This window comes from Martes martes, assembly GCF_963455335.1.
Source record: "Martes martes genome assembly, chromosome: 15".
Taxonomy (NCBI): Eukaryota; Metazoa; Chordata; class Mammalia; order Carnivora; family Mustelidae; genus Martes; species Martes martes.
In genome coordinates, this window is record NC_137903.1 from 63,080,540 (window position 1) to 63,105,146 (window position 24,607).

Below are 24,607 nucleotides of genomic sequence, written 5' to 3' on the forward strand. Positions count from 1 at the left end.
CTAAAAAATATCAAAATCAGGGGAGCCTGGGTGGCTCAGTCGGTTAAGTGTCTGCCTTCGGCTTAGGTCATGATCTTAGGCTCCTAGCATAGAGCCCCATGTCTGGCTCTCCACTCAACGGGGAGTCTGCTTCTCTCTCTCACTTTGTGTGCTCTCTCTCTCTCTCAAATGAGTAAAAAAGATATTGAAGTAATACCAGGCTTTTTTTCTAACTTCAATGCTATGAAACTAGAAGTCAACCACAAGAAAAAATCTGGAAAGACCACAAATACATGGAGATTAAATAATATGCTACTGAACAATGAACAGGTCAACCAAGAAATCAAAGAAAAAAAGAGTACATGGAAACAAATGAAAATGAAAACACAATGGCCCAAAACCTTTGGGATGCAGCAAAATAGTTTTAAGAGGGAAGTTTATAGCAACACAGGCCTACCTCAAAAAACTAGAAAAATCCCAATCTAACCTTATACCTAAAGGAGATAGAAAAAGAACAACAACAAAAAATTCAGATTAGAAGGAAGGAAATAATAAAACAGAGCAGAAAAAAATGGTGTACAAACTAAAACAAAACAAACATAAACCAAAAACCCAATAAAATAGGCCAATGAAGCTAGGAGCTGGTTCTGTAAAAAGGTCAACAAAATTGATAAATCTCTAGCCAGAATCATCATCAAAAGAGAAGAGAGAGAGACAGAGAGAAAGGACTCAAACAAAATTACATATAAAAGAAGAGGAATAACAACCAACACTATAGAAATACAAACAATTGTAAAAGAATATTATGAAAAACTACTTGCCAACAAATTAGGCAACTGAGAGGAAATGGATAAATTCCTAGGAACATATAGCCTACCAAAACTGAAGCAAAAAGAAATAGAAAATTTGAACAGACCAGTTACCAGCAAGGAAACTGAATCCCCAGCAAACACAAGTCTAGGACCAGAGAGCTTCACAGGCAAATTCTACCAAACATTTAAAGAAGACAATACCTTTTCTATTCAAACTGTTCCAAAAAATAGGAGGAAGAAAACATTGAAATTCATTCTATGAAGCCAGTATCACCCTGATACCAAAACCAGACAAAGACACTTTGAAAAAGGGAATTACACGCCAGTATCACTGATGAACATGCAAAAATTCTCAATAAAACACTAACAAAATCCAACAATACATTTAAGAAATTGTTCACCAAAATCAAGTGGGATTTATTCCCAGGATGCAAACATAGTTCAATATTCACAAATCAATCAACATGATATATTATATCAATAGGAGAAAGGCTAAAACCATATGATCATTTCAATAGACACAGAAAAAGTCTTTGAAAAATTATAATGATCCATTCACGATAAAAGCCCTCAACGAAGTAGGTTTCAAGGGAACATGGCTCAACATAGTAAAGGCAACATATTGAAAACCCACAGCAAGCATCAAACTCAATGGGGAAAAACTGAGAGCTTTCCCCTGAATGTCAGGAACAAGACAAGGATGTACACTATCACTACTTTTATTCAACATCATACTGAAAGTCCTAGCACAACAATCAAACAGGATGAAGAAAAAAAGGCATCCCAATTAAAAAGGAAGAAGTAGAACCTTCACTATGTGCAGGTGACAGATATATATTAAACAATCCTAAAGACCCCACCCAAAAACTGCTAGAATTGACAAATGAATTCAGTCTAGTCACAGGATACAAAATCAGTAGGCAGAAATTGGTTGCACTTCTATTCAGTAACAATGAAACAGCAGAAAGAGACATTAAGAAATCAATCCCATTTACAGTTGCACCCCAAATAATGAGATACCTCGAAATAAACCTAACCAAAGATGTGAAGGGCCTGTACTCTGAAAAATATGCAACACTGGTGAAAGAAACTGAAGACAATGCAAAGAAATGGAAAGATATTCCATGTTCAGGGATCAGAAGAACAATTATTGTTAATTATTGTTAAAATGTCTACCCAAAGCAATCTACAGATTTAATGCGATCCCTGTCAAAATGCCAACAGCGTTTTTCACAGAACTAGACCAAACCGTCCTAAAATTTATATAGAATCACAGGAAACACAAAATAGCCAAAACAATTTTGAAAAAGAAAAGCAAAGCTGGAGGTATCACAATCCCAGGCTTCAAGTATATATTACAAGTCTGCAGTAATCAAAAGAGTATGGTACGGGCACAAAAATAGACACATAGATCAATGGAACAGAATAGAGAACCCAGAAATAAGCCCACAATTAAATGGCCAGTTGATCTTTGACAAAACAGGAAAGAATATCCAATGGGAAAAAGAAAGTCTCTTCAATAAATGATGTTGGGAAAACTGGATAGCTATCATGCAAAAGAATGAAACTGGACCACTTCCTTATGCCATACACAAAAATAAACTCAAAATGGATGAGAGACCTAAATGTGAGTCCTGAAACCATAAAAATCCTAGAAGGGAGCCAGGCAGTAATTTCTCTGACATTGGCCATAGCAACATTTTTCTAATATGTTTCCTGAGGCAAGGGAAATAAAAACAAAAATAAACCATTGGGACTACATCAAAACAAAAAGATCCTGTGCAGCAAAGTAACAACAAAACCAAGTATTGACCCTACTGAATGGGAGAAGATATTTGCAAATGGCTTATCTGATAAAGGGCTAGTATCCAAAATAGATAAAGAACTTAAACAATTCAACACCCAAGAAATGAATAATCCAATTAAAATGGGCAGAAGACATGAACAGACATTTCTCCAAAGAAGACATCCAGATGGCCAACAGACGCATGAAAAGATGCTCAACATCACTGATCATCAGGGAAATGCAAATCAAAACTACAATAACACTAGCACCTCACACCTGTCAGAATGGCTAAAATGAAAAGCACAAGAAACAAAAAAGTGTTGGGGAGGATGTGGAGCAAAACAGAACTCTCTTACACTGCTGCTGGGAATGCAAGCTGGTGCAGCCACTCTGGAAAACAGTGTGGAGGTTTCTCAAAAAGTTAAATATAGATCTACCCTCCAATCCAGCAGTCAAACTACTAGGTATTTACCCAAAGAATACAAAAATATTAATGCAAAGGAATACATGTACCCCAATGTTTATAGCAGCGTTATCTATAATAGCCAAAATATGGAAGCAGCCCAAGTGTCCATTGACAGATGAATGAATAAAGAAGAGTGGTTTGTGTATATATATACACACACAATGGAATATTGAATATTCAGCCATAAAAAAGAATGAAATTGTGCCATTTGCGATGACATGGATGGAGCTAGAGTATAATGCTAAGCAAAATTAGTCAATCAGAGAAAGACAAATACCATACCATTTTCACTAAGATGTGGAATTGAAGAAACAAAACGAATGAGCAAAGGAAAAAAAAGAGAGAGAGGCAAACCAGGAAATAGATACTTAACTCTAGAGAACACACTGCTGGTTACCAGAGGGAAGGTGGGTGGGGGGATAGGGAAAACAGGTGATGGGGATTAAGGAGTGCACTTGTTGTGATGAGCACTGGGTGATGCGTGGAATTATGGAATCACAATATTGTATACCTGAAACCAATATAACACTGTATGTTAACTATACTAAAATTAAAATTAAATAAAAAATAGGTGTTAATCAACGATGTATGTTATTAGTAAGGCTTCAAGTACAGCAGGCTATCAAAAGTTAAGTTTGGGGGAGTCAGAAGTTATAAGAGAACTTTTGACTGTGCAAGGTTGACACCCCTAACGCTTATGTTGCTCAAAGGTCAACTGTACTTACAAAGAACAGGAATAAAGGGCATGAGTGACATTCCTCAGGCAATGTCTGCTCACTACCTAATATAAAAAGTGGGGCCTTACTATCATTTCACCGAGCCACTCCTGTCCTACACAATGCTTCTACCCTTCTCTTGTCCTGTGTGTGTCTCTCCTATTTGAGCGGTCCAACTCCACCATGAGGAAGCGCTGTTGGCTCGAGTCCCAACCCCACCTCCAATCCTGAAGGAAAGAAGTGTGTTTAAAAACCCAGCACACAGGGGCGCTGGGTGGCTCAGTGGGTTAAGCCTCTGCCTTCAGCTCAGGTCATGATCCCAGGGTCCTGGGATCGAGCCCCACATCGGGCTCCCTGCTCAGCGGGAAGCCTGCTTCTCCTTCTCCCTCTGCCTGCCTTCTCTGCCTACTTGTGATCTATGTCTGTCAAATAAATAAATAAAATCTTTAAAAAAAAAAACAACAAAAAACCCAGCACACATAAAACGTTCCTAACCACTACCGCCACCCATCAAATTCTGCTGCCAGGAACGTTCTTCATCTAACAAAAGTACAGCTATGGGAAGGATGCAATTGCTAATGTCTGGGGAGTAGGTACTGGGTCCTAGATTATGAATTGGATGTCTAATCAAGGCTGAAAACTTCAAGTTTTATGTTTGAAAGTTCAGCAAAAAGGTTTAAGAGTTATCCAAATATTTACATCTTGTAGTTTTTCTGCTTTCTGTTTTTGTTTTGTGGTGGTGTATATTTTTTTCTAATTTTTGTTTTATTTGAGGAGCCAACCGATATACAACTTGTGTTCCCATAAGAACCACACATCTGTTTTTCCATGTGCTAGAAGGCACTCTATTGATGGGGTCTATTTCTGGATATATCCTGGAATTGTGAGAACCAAATATTAAAATTCTTGATTCTCACCCTTTGCTTGAAAAAATGAGCTCCCTAATGTAAGAATATACTGAAAAGTTAGGGGGAGTGTTTACCAAGTGAAATATATGGGTATGAAATAACCAGTATTAAGGAGCCTGATTAAGATTAATTGAGTTCTATTGTGCTAATTCTTGCTGTAACATGGCTTGATTGCCATGTTATATTGCCAGTTTTTGACTCCAGAAGCCTAAACCCAGCAGAAAAGTCTCATTGTTGATTAGCCTGTAAGGAGTGGGCTGGTCCTGGGATCCACTGCATGGATTAGAAGGTGATGTTAATTTCTGGAAAATTTACTGTATATGATGGGATTATAGCTATAAATTAGAAACATTTACATGAAGTCAATGAGGGCTGTAAGAAGTAACTTCAAAATTGAAGTGAATGGGGTTTTGCATAAGAATTACCAAAATGGGCCATTGTGAAATAAAAGCCCAATGTTACTGTAACAATCAGACCACCATAGGAGAAAATGTGTCCAGTGGCCTACAGACCACCCTGACTTTTTTTTCTTTTTTTCCTATTTGCATTCCTGCAACAGACAAGCAAGGTTGGCTTCCCACTCTTACAAATCTCCATAGTGGTCTCGCGTGAGAATTTTCCTGATTTCCCCATGGATAGTATCCGATAGAATTGCTGTAGTGATGTGCCAGCATCAGAAATTGCCTAAAGCCTTCTGTCCCCTTGATTCCACAGACTTGGCCACATAGGTGTGTCATCTGATAATGGAAGTCCGACACATTCCCAAAATTATACAGTATTTCTATGCTGACTTATTTTTCAAAATTGTACAAAATCCAAAAGAACCGGAGGAAATAACAGTGAATTTACATAAAGGGGAGCGCACTATACACAGTTTTACTTCTTAGTTTTTTTTTCCACACACAAATGACAAAGACACAAGCTTTTACATGGATTTTTTTTTCTCTTAACAAAATGTACATCTTTTATAACAGTACAGAAAGTCCCCATGTTCCTTTTTAAAGCCTCCATATTACCTGTTTATTTAGAAATTTCCACTGTTTTGCTGTTCCAAATACTTACTGCCACTTTCTGATATGTTTAATATCTAGTGAGTGGGGCCAGTTCCTCCTTCTACTGCTCTTTTTTCCCCCCTAAACCTTCACGACTATATTGTTTATTTATTTTTATATATAAATTTTATTTTATTTTTTTTTTTTTAGATTTTATTTATTTATTTGACAGAGAGAGATCACAAGTAGGCAGAGAGGCAGGCAGAGAGAGAGAGAGGGAAGCAGGCTCCCTGCTGAGCAGAGAGCCCGATGCGGGGCTCGATCCCAGAACCCTGGAATCACGACCTGAGCCGAAGGCAGCGGCTTAACCCACTGAGCCACCCAGGTGCCCTATTTTTATATATAAATTTTAAAGTCAGCTTCTTTGTTCTTGCCATCCCCACACCCTAAAATATTCTGTTGGTATTTTTATTTGGATTTCATTACATTTAGAGATTCATTTAGGGGGTACTGACATTGCCAGTCATCTGCCTTTCTGTTTCTTGTGTGTCTCTCAGTTATATTCATACAGATCTCACACATTATTTATTAAATTTATTCCATGCCATTCACCTTTTTTTGGTTGCTATTTTAAGTGGGGAATTTTTCCAATTGTATCTTCCAGCGGACATCATTTGTATCCATGAAAGTTCTTGATTTCTGTATATCACTATTTTGCTGAGTCAATTTACCACATTCTGTTATTGTTTCCAATAAATTTTTGGCTGATTACTTTGTTTTCTGAATATATAATCTGCTAAAGAGCAAATAAAAATTTTTTTTAACTCTGCCCTTTGAATTTTATCTCCCCCCCCCCCCCATCCAAAGAGTGATAAATAGAGATGGTGAAAGTAGATGTCTGGTCTTTTTGCTGACTCTTAATGGGAACATTCCTAATGCTCTCATTATCGTCAAAGCTGACTTTACCTTGAGATAGTTGATCTTTTAAGGGTATATTTACATCATTCAGATCTTTTTCATCAAAAATTATGTTGAATGCAAAAATGATTTTTTAGCAGTTTGAGGAACTCACATAATTTTTCACCACACATAAATATTTAAAAATATATAATAACATGCAGAGTTATATACTTATGGTCATTCTGGTATTCTAGAAACAAACCCCTCTTCTTCGTGGTGCTTTCTGTGTTTGCTAGTATTTCACTTGGTATTTTTGTTGTACTATTCATAAATGTGTTGGTCTATAGTATTTTCGAATAATTTTTAGCAGGATTAAGCTCACCAGCTATTGGTAGGAGATGGGTGTTGGGGAGAGGATTGAGCTGTGTTTCAAGCTAGCAAGTATTTGATTATGAAGTAATGTGGAGACCATGAATTACTCTTGCACTCGTTACTCCAATTTAGAGTCATTTTCTCTCCCCAATTGTATTGGTAGACATCATCCTGCAAATCTTATCTATTTCATTGCTCACTTAGGCCACCTCCCTGCTTTAAAAAAAATAAATAAACCATATACAGGGAAACTTCTAATACCATTTGGTATACCAAGGTCCATTATGGGAAACACAGGCTTCTGAGGTGGCACCTAAGGGTGTGACCTCATCCTGGAGGAGACTTTCCTGGCTTTTTCTGAGATCTGCCTCTGTGAGCATCCCTTCTCTGCCTCTTTCCATACCCACACATTTGGAAGATCTTCCATGTAATTTGTGGTTTGGGTTTTCAATACCTCTAATTTTAATCAAAGATGAAGTTTGTGCTTTTCCTCCTTATTGCTTTGGGATGATTTCTGAGAAGAGATGGGGTAAATATCCCCTTTATCACACCATTTTAAAACATAAACCTCTTCCTATTGCTTTTGATTCCATAATGCCTAAGATGCATTTCATGGAAAACAAAAACTAAAAAATGCAGCCTCTTGAGGTCTGAGTTCATAGATTGGCTGGGAAGTGGAAACGATCACGACTGATGGATGTGCGCAGGGAAGGGTCGCACAGGATTCCAGACTGCGGTCCTGACAATTCCTTTTCTTCCCTCATCCTCCTACCTCGCATCCAAATCACTTTCTTCTTACCCTACGTTGTTTTGCTTTGTTTTTCTTGCTTTTCTGGCCTTTAGTTGAATGGATAGTTTAATTCCCTCTTTGTTTTTAATTATTTCTATTATTTTAAAGAATACCCTTAAATTTTAACTTATATTTAAATTCCTATTTTTGTAACAGAGTCTAAACATATCCAATGTTGTGAACTTCTGCCGTTTTTTTCATCATGGCACATAAAGCTTACATAGCGCCTACACAGGGTGGCCAGAGTTTGCATGGGATGGCGTTATTTTATGGAGCTTTTCCTGGCATAAGAGTACCTCCATGCACCTTCAGGTAATTCTGGTTTCAAGAAAAAATGATTGGTCACACTACTTAATTATCATAGCACCTGATTTATCCTTCATGGTTTTTTGTTTCTTTGTTCTCCCCCACCCCAGAATATAAGTTCCATGAGGATAGGAACTTTTACTGTGGGTCCATTACTTCCAAAGCAAACAAGAGTTTCTGGCACATATTTGCCACGTCATAAACATTTTATTTATTTATTAATTTATAATTTATTAACATATAATGTATTATTTGTATCAAGGGTACAGGTCTGTGAATTGTTAGTCTTACACAGTTCACAGAACACACCATAGCACATACCCTCCCCAATATCCCTCACCCAGTCACCCCCTCCCACCCACCTCCCCTCCAGCAGCCCTCAGTTTGTTTCCTGAGATGAAGAGTATCTTATGGTTTGTCTCCCTCCCCAGTCCCATCTTGTTTCATTTTTCCTTCCCTTCTCCTCATGACCACATGCCCTGCCTCTTAAATTCCTCAGAGCAGTGAGATCATATGATAGTTCTCTTTCTCTGATTGACTTACTTCATGTAGTATAATACCCTCTAGTTCCATCCATGTCATTGCAAATGGCAAGATTTCAGGGGTTTTTGATGACTGCATAGTATTCCATTGTGTGTGTGTGTGTGTGTGTGTGTGTGTGTGTATGTGTGTATACCAAATCTTCTTTATCCATTCATCTGTGGATAGACATCTAGGCTCTTTCCATATTTGGCTATTGAGGACATTGTTGCTATAAACATTCGGGTGCATGTGCTCCTTTGGATCACTACATTTATATCTTTAGGGTAAATACCCAGTAGTGTGATTGCTAGGTCATAGGGTAGCTCTATTTTCAACTTTTTGAGGAAACTCCATACTGTTTTCCAGAGTGGTTGTACCAGCTTGCATTCCCACCAACAGTGGAGGAGGGTTCGTTCCCCTTTCTCTGCATCCTCGCCAACACCTGTTGTTTCCTGACTGATTAATTTTAGCCATTCTGATTGTTGTGAGGTGGTATCTCACTGTGGTTTTGATTTGTATCTCCCTGATGCTGAGTGATGTCGAACACTTTTTCATGCGTCTGTAGGCCACTTGGATGTCTTCTTTGCAGAAATGTCTGTTCGTGTCTTTTGCCCACTTCTTGATTAGATTATTTGAGTGTTGAGTTTGAGAACTTTATAGATTTTGGATACTAGCCCTTTATCTGATATGTCATTTGCAAAGATCTTCTCCCATTCTGTCGGTTGTTTTTTTGTTTTGTTGAGTGTTAACTTTGCTGTGCAAAAGCTTTTGATCTTGATGAAGTCCCAATAGTTCATTTTTGCCCATTTTTGCCCTTGCTTCCCTTGCCTTTGATTATGTTTCTAGGAAGAAGTTGCTGGGGCTGAGGTCAAAGAGGTTGGTGCTCGTGTTCTCAAGGATTTTGGTGGGTTCCTGTCTCACATTGAGGTCTTTCATCCATTTTCAGTCTATTTTTGTGTGTGGTGTAAGGAAATGGTCCAGTTTCCTTCTTCTGCATGTGACTGTCCAATTTTCCCAACACCATTTGTTGAAGAGGCTGTCTTTTTTCCACTGGACATGCTTTCCTGCTTTGTCAAAGATTAGTTGACCTTAGAGTTGAGGGTCCAGTTCTGGGCTCTCTATTCTGTTCCATTGATCTGTGTGTCTGCTTTTGTGCCAGTACCATACTTGTCTTGATGATTCCAGCTTTGTAATAGAGCTTGAAGTCTGGAATTGTGATGCTGCCAGCTTTGGTTTTCTTTTTCAATATGCCTCTGGCTGTTCAGGGTCTTTTCTGGTTGCATATAAATTTTAGGATTATTTGTTCCATTTCCTTGAAAAAAGTCTTTGGAATTTGGATAGGGATTTCATTAAATGTGTAGATTGCTCTAGGTAGCGTAGACATTTTCACAATATTTTTTCTTCCATGAGCATGGAACGTTTTTCCATTTCTTTGTGTCTTCCTCAATTTTATTCATGAGTACTCAATAGTTTTCTGAATACAGAGTCTTTGCCACTTTAGTTAGATTTCTTCCTGGGTATCTTATGGTTTTGAGGACAACAGTAAATGGTATTGACTCTTTAATTTCTCTTTCTCCTGTCTTGTTGTTGATGTATAGAAATGCAACTGATTTCTGTGCAATGATTTTATATCCTGACACTTTACTGAGTTCCTATATGAGTTCTAGCAGTTTTGGAGTGGAGTCTTTTGGGTTTTCCACATAAAGTACCATATCATCTGCAAAGAGTGAGATTTTGACTTCTTCTTTGTTGATTTGGATGCCTTTTCTTTCTTTTTGTTGTCTGATTGCTGTAGGCTAGGACTTCTAGAACTATGTTGAATAGCGGTGGTGATAGTGGACAGCCCTGTTGTGTTCCTGACCTTAGAGGAAAAGTTCTAAGTTTTTCCTCATTGAGAATGATATTTGCTGTGGGTTTTTCATAGGTGACTTTGATGATATTGAGGTATGTACCCTCTATCCCTACACTGTGAAGAGTTCTGATCAAGAAAGGATGCTGTACGTTGCCAAATGCTTTTTCAGCATCTGTTAACAGTATCATATGGGTCTTGTTCTTTCTTTTATTAATGTATTGTATCGCATTGACTGATTTGTGGATGTTGAGCCAAACTTGCAGCCCAGGAATAAATCCCACTTGGTCGTGGTGAATAATCCTCTTAATGTACTGTTGGATCCTATTGGCTAGTATTTTGGTGAGAATTTTTTGGCATCCATCTTTATAATGATATTGGTTTATAATTCTCCTTTTTGATGTGGTCTTTGTCTGGTTTTGGGATTAAGGTGATTCTGGCCTCATAAAATGAGTTTGGAAGTTTTCCTTCCATTTCTTTTTTTTCTTTTTTGGAACAGTTTCAGGAGACTAGGTATTAATTCTTCTTTAAATGTTTGGTAGAATTCCCTTGGGAAGCCGTCTGACCCTGGGCTCTTGTTTGTTGGGAGATTTTTGATGACCGCTTCAATCTCCTTACTGGGTATGGGTCTGTTCAGGTTTTCTATTTCTTCCTGGTCCAGTTTTGGTAGTTTATATGTCTCTAGGAATGTATCCATTTCTTCCAGATTGTCAAGTTTGCTGGTGTATAATTGCTTGTAATATATTCCTATAATTGTTTGTATTTCTTTGGTGTGAGTTGTGATCTCTCCTCTTTCATTCATGATGTTGTTAATTTGGGTCCTTTCTGTTTTCTTTTTGATATGTCTGCCCAGGGGTTTATCAATCTTATTAATTCTTTCAAAGAACCAGCTGCTGGTTTTGTTGATCTGTTCTACTGTTCTTTTCATTTCTAGTTCATTGATTTCTGCTCTGATCTTTATTATTTCTCTTCTCCTGTTGGGTTTAGGCTTTCTTCGCTGTTCTTCCTCCAGCTCCTTTACATGTAGGGTTAGGTTGTATATTTGAGACCTTTCTCGTTTCTTGAGAAAGGCTTGTATTGCTATATATTTTCCTCTTACAACCCCCTTTGCTGTATCCCAAAGATTTTGAACAGTTGTGTTTTCATTTTCATTTGTTTCCATGAATTTTTTAAATTCTTCTTTAATTTCCTGGTTGACCTATTCATTCTTTAGTAGGAAGCTCTTTAGCCTCCATGAGTTTGAATCCTCTCCAACTTTCCTCTTGTGGTTGAGTTCTACTTTCAAAGTACTGTGGTCTGAAAATATTCAGGGAATGATCCCAATCTTTTGGTACCAGTTGAGACCTGATTTGTGACCCAGGATGTGATCTATTCTGGAGAATGTTCATGTGCACTAAAGAATGTGTATTCTGTTGCTTTGGGATGGCATGTTCTGAATATATCTGTGATGTCCATCTGATCCAGTGTGTCATGTAAAGACTTTATTTCTTTATTGATCTTTGCTTAGATGATCTGTCCATTTCAGTGAGGGCAGGGTGTTAAAGTCCCCTACCATTATTGTATTGTTGTCGATGTGTTTCTCTGATTTCGTCATTAATTGGTTTATATAATTGGCTGCTCCCATGTTAGGGGCATAGATATTTAAAATTGTTAGAAGTTCTTCTTGGATAGACCCTTTAAGTATGCTATAGTGTCCTTCCTCATCTCTTGTTATAGTCTTCGGCTTACAATCTAATTTATCTGATATAAGGATTGCCACCCCAGTTTCCTTACGATGTCTGTTAGCATGGTAAATGGTTTTCCACCCCCTCACTTTAATTCTGGAGGTGTCTTTGGGTCTAAAATGAGTCTTATAGACAGCATTTTGACAGGCCTTGTTTTTTTTTTTTTTAATCCATTCTGATACCCTGTGTCTTTTGATTGGGCCATTTAGCCCATTTACATTCAGGGTAACTAATGAAAGATACGAATTTAGTGCCATTGTGTTGCCTGTAAGGTGACTGTTACTGCATATTGTTTCTGTTCCTTTCTGGTCAGTTACTTTTAGGCTTTCTCTTCACATAGAAGACCCCTTTCAATATTTCCTGTAGGGCTGGGTTGGTGTTTGCAAATACTTTCCACTTGTTTGTCCTGGAAGCTTTTTATCTTTCCTTTCTATTTTCAATGACAGCCTAGCTGGATATAGTATTCTCAGCTGCATATTTTTCTCATTTAGTGCTCTGAATATATCATGCCAGTCCTTTCTGTGGATAGGTCTGCTGCCAACCTAATATTTCTACCATTGTATGTTACAAAGTTCTTGTCCTGAGCTGCTTTCAGGATTTTCTGTTTGTCACTGAGACTTGTATATTTTACTATTAGACAACAGGGTGTTGACCTCTTTTTATTGATTTTGGGGGAGGGGGTCTCTGTGCCTCCTGGGTTCTGCTGTTTGTTCCATTTGCCAAATTAGGGATTTTCTCTGCAATAATTTGCTCCTATATACCTTCTGTCCCTCTCTCTTCTTCTTCTGGAAATCCAATTATTCTAACAGTTTCATTTTATGGTATCACTTATCTCTTAAAATTCTCCCCTCACGATCCAGTAGTTATTTGTCTTTTTCTCAACTTCTTTATTCTCCATCATTAGTCTTCTGTATCACTGATTCTCTCTTCTGTCTCACTTATCCTAGCAATAAGAGCCTCCATTTTTTATTGCACCTCATTGATAGCTTTTTTGATTTTAACTTGGTTAGACTTTAGTTCTCTTATTTCTCCAGAAAGGGATTCTCTAGTATCTTCTATACTCTTTTCAAGCCCAGCTAGCATCTTTATAATTGTCATCTGAACTCTAGTTCTGATATCTTATTAATGTCCATACTGATTATGTTCTTAGCTGTCAGTACTGCCTCTTGTTTTTTTTTTTTTTTTTTTGAGGTGAATTTTTCTGCTTTGTCATTTTACTCAGATGAGAATTGATGAATGAGAGAATAAAATACTAAAAGGTAGCAACAACCCCAGAAAGACACAAACTAATCAATTGAAGAGACCCAAAACCAGGGGGACAAGGAAGGAGAAAAAAATATATATCTATATCAATATAGATATAGATCTATGATTAGACTGGTGTATAGAACAGAGCCACACACTTGATTTTGGGTGTATTTTGGTCTGTTAGAAGAAGCTGCCTCCCAAAATTTTAAAGAAAGAAAAACTTACGTACATACAAAAATAAGGGTAAACACGATGAAGGGATGGATATGACAGTAAAGATTAAAATTTAAAAAGATTCTAAAAACTAATTGATAAGTAGTTGGTTGAAAAAAGAAGAAAAATAAAGAGAATGTGAGCAGGCTAGAGACTAGAACAAAGCCATACACTAGATTTAGGGTATACTTAATCTGTTAGAAGAAACTGTATCCCAAAATTATAAAGAGAGCAAAACTTTAATGTATACAAAAAATAAGATTAAATACAGTGAAGGTATAGAATATAACAGTGAAAATTTTAAAAGATTTTTTAAAAAGTTACTGATCATATAAAATAGTTCAAAGAGGTTAAAATAGGAAAAGGAAAAATTAAAAAATAGGATAAGAAAAAAATAAAAAATTTTCACTTTGAATTGTATGTGTTGCTTTCCCCTTGCTCTGATGTTCTGCAGTTCTCATTGGTGGGTGAACTTGGTCTTGGCTGGATGTTCTTGCTGATCTTCTGTGGGAGGAGCCTGTTGTTCTGATTCTCAAATGTCTTTGGCTGAGGCGGAACTGCACCGCCCTTACCAGGGGCTGGGCCAAGCAATATGCTCGGGTTTGCGCTCGGAGCTTTTGTTCCCTGAGCGCTTTCCATACCGCTTTGGAGGACGGGAATGAAGATGGCAGCTGCCCAGTCTCCGGCTGGAGGAGCCAAGAGCTTGGGGCCCCATTCCTCAGTGTGTCCTCAGAGAAAAGCCGTCAGTCCCTCCCATCTCCCTGGTCTCCAGCCGTGCTCCGAGCTCACCTGGTCTGTTACCGAGGGTTTCTGTCTCTGGTGCGCAGCCCATTTGGAGTCTCTAAACCCAGCAGATTTCTGCAGTGTGCTCCTGTGCACTCCTCCCGGATGTGGAAGGTGAGTCTCCCCAGATCTGCCACTTGTGGGGTCCCTGCTCGAAGAGTAGTTCCCTGATTGTGCCAGGGATCATGGTTTAAGGTAACCCTGAGCTGAGAGCCCCCCCCCCCCAGCTCCGTCTTTGCAGACAGCTTCCCCGCTCTGAAACATGCAAGCTCTGCCACACTCAGGCACCCCGTCTGTGATCCCACAGGTCCTGAGACCACACTGTCCCCATGAGGGCTCCACCCCCCACTTAGCCTCTGGAGCGATATCCCTCAGTGGAGCTGACTTCTAAAAATTCCAATTTTGTGCCCCGCTGCTCTCTCACTTGCTGGGAGCCAGCCCTTTCCCCCACGGTCTATCTCCCCGTATATCACCTCGGGTTCACTTCTCCGCACGTCTGACCTTCCAGAAAGTGGTCGCTTTTCTGTTCCTGGAATGCTGCTCTTCTTCTCTTCGATCTCCTGTTGAGTTTGTAGGTGTTCAGAATGGTTTGCTAACTATCTAGCTGAATTCCTGGGACCTGATGAAATTTAGGTCTCTTAGTCCTCTGCCATGTTGCTCCTCCTTCCTATAAACATTTTCTGAATGATATGAAGAGACCAAGACAAGATCCATAGCATGCTGGAATTACTTCCTTAATTTCTCCTATTCATCTTATTACTTAAAATTCTAGTCCCTTTTATAAACATATTCATTACAGTTGTTAGTTTACAATCTAGAGTTGATTTATTTTGCCAATTTCTCTGCTCTCTGATTTTTTTTTTTTTAAGATTTTATTTATTTGACAGAGGGAGAGAGATCACAAGTAGAGAGGCAGGCAGAGGGGGAGGGGGAAGCAGGTCCCCTGCTCAGCAGGGGGCCTGATTTGGGGCTCGATGCCAGGACCCTGAGCTCATGACCTGAGCCAAAGGCAGAGGCTGAACCCACTGAGCCACCCAGGTGCCCCTGCTCTTTGTGATTTCTTACATCCCAACTTTGTCTTTGCCAAAGTGTGTCCTTCAGCAGCTCTTTCAGTGAGGTTTTTGGGTAGAAAACCCTTAGTTTTCATATGTCTGTAAATATCAATCTCCTCTTCCATGTGAATGATACTTAAACTGGATATAATGGTCTTGATGCATTGTTTTCATTGAAAAATTGAAGGTACTACTCACTCTTTGTTAATATTTATTGTTGCTGAAGACAAATCTGCTTTCAGTATAATTATCATTCCATTTGTAGGTGATATATGTTTTTTGGGCATCTTGAAGTTTTGTCTTCATGTGGCAGGAGATTCACTTTGACTTTCCTAGGTGTAAACTTATCCTGCCTGGAATTTGTTACACATTTTCAAGTATAGAATTCATGTCTGTCTTTTATTCTCCAAATTCTCAGCCATCCCTCAAGCCATTATCTGGCTTCTCCACCATTTCCTTTAATATCTCCTTATGGGATGCCTCTCTGGTTTCTCAGTCCATGCTGTATCTAACTCTCTTCCACCTTTAGAAATGTTTTCTCTCTCTGTAATAGGATTTCAGTGAATTCCTTGGTACTGTCTTCCAAATTACTAATGATCTCTTGAGTCCATCTGGAATTATTTGTTTACATATGTGTTTTTATTTCAGTGATTATATATTTCAAACTCTTTTCAGGTGCTAAACATAGTTTTTATGAACTCATGTAAATTTTGCCCTATTTGCATTTTTGAAAGTGAGTTTGTTTTCATTTATTGATTTGTTTTCTTATTGACAGTTTTCTTTCAGTGCTTTGGGAAGTCTCTTGCAGATTTATCTTGAGGGGGATATTCATGCTTTTCCCTCTTAGCTCTCTGCATCTAGTCATTTTCTGTCATTTCCAGTTCAGAACCAAAATTTTTTGGCAGTTGGGAGGTGCTTGGCTCTTGTGTAACAGTGATATTGGAGATATTGCAGGTGTAAATATGGCCAACAAGGTAGGTGGTCTAGTTTGCTCTTGGGGACTTTCTCCTGCTATGACATACCTGCTGCTTTGTTTGCCATATTGTGTGGCATCCACTGTAATTATTTCTGATCGACTCTTGTGGGTAAAGTCCAGCATCTCTGGTGGTAAGCCTAGTTTGGTTTTCCTCCACCGATGGGGCTTGATAGCTCCCTTTACCCTATAGAGACCCCGTGCTCAGTCCCTCCTCCCCTGTTTACAGCCCCTTCTCCCTTCCCTTATTCACCAGTTGTCTAGTTCTACTGGTTGGTGGGAAAGGAGTATTAAAACCTCCATAAGGCTGTCATCTTGTTTGTCCTTTGTCCTAATTCTGTAGTTCTTAGTCCTTTTTTCTTCCTAAGAATTCAAATAGATTTTGAATTCCATCTTAATGTATCTATTGCCTCTTTCGCTCTCCTTCTTTGTCTTATGTTTCAGTGGTTGCACGGGGGGGTTGTACGTTCTGAGTATAGCTCCGTAACGTTTTAGTCTATTTGGAATTAATATTTTACCACTTCATGTAAAGATGTAGAAATCTTGCAATATAGTCTCTCATCCTGTGCCATCCTCTGAAACTGCCTTATGCATTACATTTCTATACATTATGAACTCTTCAATGAAATGTTACATTATTTCTTGCTTTAAACTGTCACTGTTTAAGCGAAAAACAAAAAGAACTTGTCTTTTGTATTTTCCTAGGTGTTTACCATTTCCAATATTTGCTGTTCCTTCTTGGAAAGGCACATTTTGTTTTGGTATCATTTCTCTTCAACATGAACTTTCTTCAGCATTCTCGTATTACCGGACTACTCATAACATACAGGAGTCGTCCTCTTACGAATGCAAGTATCTTCACTTCACCTTCAGTCTTGAAGTATATTCTCATGGGATAGAGAATTCTGGTCGACAGGGGCTCTCCTCCTCCCCACTCCCAGGACTTTAAAGATGATGTCATCTGGCCAAAAAGACGGCTGGTTTGGGAGTTTTAGCCGCTGAGTGCTGTACCATTCCTAAAGCCAGCCCTCAGGCCATTGTCTTTCTGGTCCACCCTCCGAGCCCCAGAACCTTCCTCCTTTGTTCACTAACCAGGGCCTCCAAGTGCTTGCTTTTATATTTTGTTCGGAATTTACAGTTACTATCTGGGGGAGGGTTGTTCTCTTAGAATCTTACTCCGTCGTACCAGGAACAGAACTCCAGAACGCATGTGTTTTGTTTTGTTCTTTAAATCTCTTTTCTGCCCTGCTTCTCTAACCTAGTTTTAAGCAGAATATTGAAAAAGTCAATCCATTACATATATTTCATTACGTTTGTTATTTGCAATAGTGGTGTGTTTGAAAGGCGAAAGGATGGTGATGATGGGGAGTGCTTCTTTTTGAAGTGCTGTTTACTTTGACCTCTGCAATACTACCTCTGCGTGGTTTTACTGCTTTATCTGCTTTTACTTCCCTGGTTCATCTTCTGGGGTTCCTTTTGTGACCTATTTCTGTTTCTCTTTTAAACCCTGGTTTCAACCCCATCTCAGTGGGTTTTTAAAAAATCTATTCTCGATTTCCCAGGCCATTTCAACCAGTCTACCTGATTTCAACTATCACCCAAATAGTGATGGCTCTTACCTCAAAACCTCCAGAATTCAACCTCTCTCATGAGTTCCTCACTGGTATTTTCCAGCTACTAGAAACACGCATGTTCGGCACACGTTGGGAATTCCTCATTCCCTCTCAGCGCTGAACTTTCCCCTTCTCTTCCTCTCATTTATTTATTCATTAAATCAGTACATCCTTATGAGTGCCACATGCTGTTTTTAATGTCACAGATTTAGTCCTGAAGGCAAAAAGTCTCTTGTCTTTCTGGATTTAAACTTGAGTGGGTGACCGACTATATACTAATAACTATGTAACTATGTAAGACCAGGTATTCTGAGGAAAATGAAGATTGGGGGCGATAAAGACTTGGGAGTTGGTTTTCTTGATAGTCTTACCAGGTTTCTCTAAGGCACTGCTACTTTTGAAGAAACTTGACTGGAGCATTTCCTCCTGTCACCTTTGTTGATGCACAGAGACATACGTTGCCAAATAATCCAGTCAAGAAACCAGACTGTCATCTGAAATTCAGTATGCTTTCTTGTTTTTCACACGTAAAGATTTCGGAACTTCTCCTATATATTTTACCTCCTTAATATATCATTTCTTCAGCGCTAAGTTTCCGTCTCTACTACTATTATTAAATCCTATTCCTTCCTTTGGACTTGCAATAGTTTCTTTAAAGGTGTTCTGGCCTCTAGGCGTATACTGTTCAACACAGGTACCAGAATGGGCTTTATTAAGCCAGAACCTGTTCATGTTACTTTAAAATAACTTACTGGCTCCACAACGGACTACATACTGTTTCCTCTTACTGAAGACTTCCATGATCTGGCCCCTGATCCCACCCGTAGCCCCTTATCACTTACCCTGCCTTGTACCGTACCTCTTGTTCTTGATGATGAACTAATTCTTCATCAGGTGTGGCAGACTATTTTGCATCTGTTTTCCATGCCTTTGCCCCCTGAGTTTGTTACCTCTCTCGGAAGCACATCATCATCCCCTCCTCACCAACCATTTGGAAAACTCTCAAGACTATTTCACACAAGCTCTCGGGTGAGGTCAGGGCTGCTGATACACCACCCTGCTATGAGCAGGAAGGGCACAGATGATTCTAAAATCCTCCTGACCCCAAACTGTCATAAAATTATATTGGTTTCTACTATAAAATCCTTTTCTATGTCTCTAGTGACATCTTGCACCTCTTGAACTTTATGCTCTGCTCCCTCCCTCCACCTAATCTGAACTAGGTAAAACTCCTAAAAGAAATGATGTTTTCAGGACGCCTGGGGGGCTCCGTTGGTTAAGCGGCTGCCTTCGGCTCAGGTCATGATCCCAGCGTCCTGGGATCGAGTCCCATATCGGGCTCCTTGCTCGGCGGGGAGCCTGCTTCTCCCTCTGCCTCTGCCTACCACTCTGTCTGCCTGTGCTTGCTCGCTTGCTCTCTCTCTAACAAATAAATAAATTAAAAAAAAAAAAAAGAAATGATGTTTTCGATGCATCTTTGAGCACTGTCTTTCCCTCTGTGAATTTCTCCCCCTTCACTTGCCTAATACCCACTCACCCCTCTAGATTTAGCTTTCTGGGCTCTCTGTTCTTAATTTTTTTCAAATAGACTCCACTACCAACGTGGGGCTTGAACTCATGACTCTGAGGTCAAGGGTCACATGCTCTACCAACTGAGACAGGCAGGCACTCCAGCTTTTTGTGCTGATTTGGACACTACAATGAACTATAATCGTTGCTTTATATGCTTGATGAAGATCTTTGACACCTTCAGTTATTAGCACCATGCCTTGACACAAAGTAGATGATAATCAATGTACAGGGCATAAAAGAATTTATGTTGAAAAATGATCAGACCTAAACACAAAGCTTACTTACGGAGTAAGAAAACTCTTGCCGTGCTTCTCCATTAGTGCTTAGTTTCATCCCTTACTTCCTCTCCTATATAGAGCCCATCTGCACCATTCTTTTCCCTTTGGCCTTATCGTCTTCCAATAGTCCTTCCCCACTTAATCTGTATCCAGTGAATTTTTGCATCTAACTTTACAGTTTTGGGAAAAGGATTTCTCAAATATTGATATATTTCTACTCGTAAGGGGGAATTACTTCTTCCTTAAGATTGCGTAAGAAGCTTGTCGATTTACTTTTCAAATACGTGACTACTACCAACTGTTCAACTTGAAATAAGAACTTTTTAAAAATCTTCAAACACAGAGTCTAACTTATTTCTCCCCCATTAAATATGATGACTGCATTTTGCAAGTGTCCTTAGGCGATATACACACAGGAGGCACAGAACTCTTTTATTGTTCATTTTATTTTCATATAAATTAACATCCTAGAAAAATTGAAATAGAAACACTAAATACAGTATTGCACATAGCGATCTTTGTTAAATGCCCTATTATTTCAGTGAAGAATGGGAATATACACATCAGAGGAGCTGCAGGAGACAGAAGACAAAACAACAACCCAAATCCACTACTGTTTCTGTGCACTGAAACTACAAACTAAAAGGTAAGAGACCGTACTTGACATAAATGCAAACGTAGTTATGATTTGGAACATTTTCTCGTTTAAGTTGGTTTCCGATAGCGAGAAATATCAACCACCATAACCTCCAACAAATATCAATCAAAAGAATTTTTTAAAAACCCGCCTATTAGTGTTAGACAAAACCATCACGATGCATCATGAGACGACGTTAACGTACTCTCACGAAGAGTGGGAGATTTTTTTTTTTTTTTTACCCCTCAAAGCGAAATAAAAGAAAATCCTTTCCTAAGCTCCTTCAGATAACAAATCATTATATACTCATTTTACAGCCTTTAATCACCTGCTCTAACACATACAGACAATCCCAATCATGTAAAAATACTCAGGCAGGTATGTTTAATTAACAGATGTCAATCCATCCAAAACTCACTTTCTCACCCCCCTTTTTTTGGCCAACAATTAGTCATGTTTGGCAACTTTATGAGCATCATTTATTAAATTCCTTCAAAATATGGAGTCATGTTCTCTTTGTGAAGGCCAATGGTAAAGTTATACAGAGGCACACCTTTAGGTTATTTTAGTTGAAGATTAGCTTTATATAGGGTCTCAACACAGGCTGATAAAAGCCCTCATTAAACTTAAAACTCTGATTCCTGCCTATATTAGATGATTTATAGGAAAGGGCTTACCTCTTTTGCTATATTTCTTCTATTCATTATCTGACTTGAGTAAAAAATGATAATCTTCTTTCACAAATATATAGTTAGGGAGAGCAACCCAAGAATTGGGAAAGCCTTGATCATGATATATAAATGGTACTTAAATTTTAAAATAGAAAATTTATATGTAGACATGGAACTGATACAAACGATTCACTAGAAATAACATTTTAACCATAAATCTAAATGCAGTGACGCTGAGTACTGGTGGTCAGTAGAAAGGAAAGTGTTTTGCTGGGACAAGGAATATTCTCACAAAAGTAAATTTTAGGTTAACATTTAGCATGTTCAGCATTAATGCAAATATTGCCCCTTATACATGCTGTTGTTTTGGTCTATCGATATAATACCATAAACTTTACAAAAAAGAAAAGGTGTCAAATTCTCCACTGGTCTACTGCTTTTGCATTTTTATGAATGTACAGTAAAATTCAACAATCAGTGAACTGTTTAGAAAACACAAAGATTATGCAAGAGGTCAAGAGGAAAAATGAACAAAATGATGTAGTTTCCTTCCCGCCCTCAGGTCAGCTGAATTTTGTGGAAGTGGTTACAGTGACTCATATTTATTCTGCTTCTCATTGTTCAGGTTTTCATGCTTATCTTTGCTTTCTGAAAATAAACGCACCAGATAAGAGTTATAGTTAGAAAGAAGAACTTTAAAAAATGTACGGAGTTTAGAATAGCTCAAACAAGATCTTTTCACTTGGGTCAAATTCTCTGGGAAAAGGTTAAAGATCCACCAGCCCATAAAGGAAAAAGATATAAGTAAAATCTGTTTTATCTTTAAGAATTTTCAAAAGCCAAGGGGTGTCTGGGTGGCTCAGTCAGTTAAGCATCTGTCTTCAGCTCAGGTCATGATCCCAGGGCTCTGGGATAGAGCCTCGTGTTGGGCTCCCTGCTCTGGAGAGCCTGCTTCTCCCTTCCCCTCTGCTCACATTCTGTCTCTCTCTCTCTCCCTCAAATAAATAAATCTTAAAAAAGAATTTTCACCAAAATATACACCAAATATTTTTGAGAAAAAAAAAAGTTTTAAAAATGCAGCTTCTAGGGGCGCCTGGGTGGCTCAGTGGGTTAAGTCTCTGCCTTCGGCTCAGGTCATGATCCCAGGGTCCTGGAATCGAGCCCCGCATCGGGCTCTCTGCTCAGCAGGGAGCCTGCTTCCCCTTCTCTCTGTGCCTGCCTCTGCCTACTTGTGATCTCTGTCAAATAAATAAGTAAAATCTTAAAAAAAAAATTCAGCTTCTAGCTAACATGAAAAGTGCCAATTCACCTTTCTCATTCTCAATTCTATACACAAATATGTAAGTATGAAGATTGAATTGCTGCTTTGTTTCATGGTTAATATAACTTAATTCTCTTTTATCCTTATAATGACATGACTGAGGTTAATTAATACTTATTCCTCCTCATTCAGTGTACCTTTAAGGTTGTACTTTAACCAAAAAGAAAATAAACTAAACCATAATATAATACTTGTCAAAATTATTTGATATAAAGAAACTAAAGGGGAAATAGCATTTATTTATTCATTTATCTATCTATTTGACAGACAGTGAGAGAGGGACCATAAGCAGGGGTAATGAGAGAGGAAGAAGCAGGCTCCTCGCTGAGAAGGGAGCCCAATGCAGGGCTCGATCCCAGGACCCTGGGATCATGACCTGAGACGAAGGCAGAGGCTTAACCACAGCCATCCAGGCAACCCTGGAAATAGCTTTTATTTTTTTTTTAAAGATTTTATTTATTTGTTGACAGACCGAGATCACAAATAGGCAGAGAGGCAGGTAGAGAAGGAAGCAGGCTCCCCTCTGAGCAGAGAACCCCATGCAGGGCTCAATCCCAGGACCCTGAGATCACCTTCAGCTCACTGAAGGCAGAGGCTTAACCCACTGAGCCACCCAGGTGCCCCCTGAAATGGCTTTTAAATGAAGATATACTTCCTAACTTTTTCTAAATATGGTTTAATCAGAATTTAATCATATTCCAACTTTGATTATTTTGATCTTTTCTATTTAGACCACATTAGATTAACTCAATTCCAAATGTTCCTATTTTAAGGCCTAACCCAACTTTTCATTTAAAACAGCATCATTTTCTTACCCCTGTGGTACTAATTGATATACCCTCAAAACATTCACAACAACACTGACAGCATCACAAGGGGAAACTCGTCATTTTTACCAAGCCCTACCTTCCAGGGTGCACAATACGGCAGTTTAAAGAAAGACATGGGCAAGGAGGAACCTTAGATGAGCTTGTTAAACTCAACCTCCTGGCTGACAGCTGTTAAACAGCCAACTCTGAGAGCCACTTAGGGGTACAAGCCAGGTCTGAGCCCCCCAGTCTGAGCAAAGGACAATACTACACTTGGCATTGCCCATCACGTTTTAGATCCCAGTGGTGCTAATCCAGTGATCACAGCCCAAATGCAGCCCTGTGCGGGTGATGCTTATGTTACAAGAAAGTGAGAAAAGGCCCCCTAACTCCTGCCCCCGCCCCACATAGGTATAGGCAGCCCCTAACAGATTCGTCTTCATTCTTGAGCTCTGGATGCTCGATCCTGAGACTCTAGGCCTTTTGGGCCTGATTAAAGGCATAAGAAAAGGAGAGAGAGAATCTCTTTCACACTTAAGAGGAAAATAATTAAAATGTTATTATGTGAGGGGTGCCTGGGTGGCTCAGTGGGTTGAAGTCTCTGCCCTCGGCTCGGGTCATGATCCCAGGGTCCTGGGATCGAGCCCCGCATCGGGCTCTCTGCTCGGCAGGAGGCCTGCTTCCTCCTCTCTCTCTCTCTCTGCCTGCCTCTCTGCCTACTTGTGATCTCTGTCTGTCAAGTGAATAAATAAAATCTTTAAAAAAAAATTTAAAAAAATGTTATTATGTGAGTTTGTATACATTTTGAAAACAGTGTTTAAAAGCCACAGCAAATCCCAAGTTAAAAAGGGAAGAGTTAAATACTTACAATTCCAGAGTCATGTCTTGGTTTTATTTTATAAAGTGATTTTCCCTTTTTCTGCCTGCAGACCTCTTCGGCTTCTTTTACTCTGGATGGAGAGAAGACACATGTGTTTCAACAAAGACCCATACAGACCACTGCACTCCACCTTACGGCAGGTAAGCAAATACCAACGCACTAAGGATTTGAATTACTGGAGAAAATAATATCACATACCCAGGAATATTATTGGACATTTGAATCAAAAACATTGAACGTTAGAGCTAGAGACTAATTCATCCGGGGGTTCTCATCTTGGAATCAAAGGATGTTGAATGGAATGATCTACAAATACATTAAAAATGTTATATCTACATTTCATCCTATATTAAAAGTCTGATACAGAAGAAATTAAGGGAATTTTCAGGTGAGGGTACTGAGAGGGGCTCCATTACATAAATCTGAAGCATTAAA

At 38.9% G+C, this 24,607-nt stretch overlaps 1 protein-coding gene across 2 annotated transcripts in view; it reads right to left on the reverse strand.

Moving 5' to 3' along the window:
• Positions 1-20,424: 20,424 nt before the first annotated feature.
• The window catches only part of FMN2 (formin 2), a gene marked incomplete at its 5' end in the record, with an annotated part of 369,568 nt that continues 365,385 nt past the window's right edge, over positions 20,425-24,607 (reverse strand). For both annotated transcript variants that reach the window (XM_080825184.1, XM_080825183.1), the window contains 2 exons: positions 20,425-21,810; positions 24,161-24,242. In XM_080825184.1, coding sequence (XP_080681310.1) covers positions 21,784-21,810; positions 24,161-24,242 — 109 coding nt within the window. In that variant the 3' untranslated portion in view covers positions 20,425-21,783. The remainder of the gene's footprint in view (positions 21,811-24,160; positions 24,243-24,607) is intronic.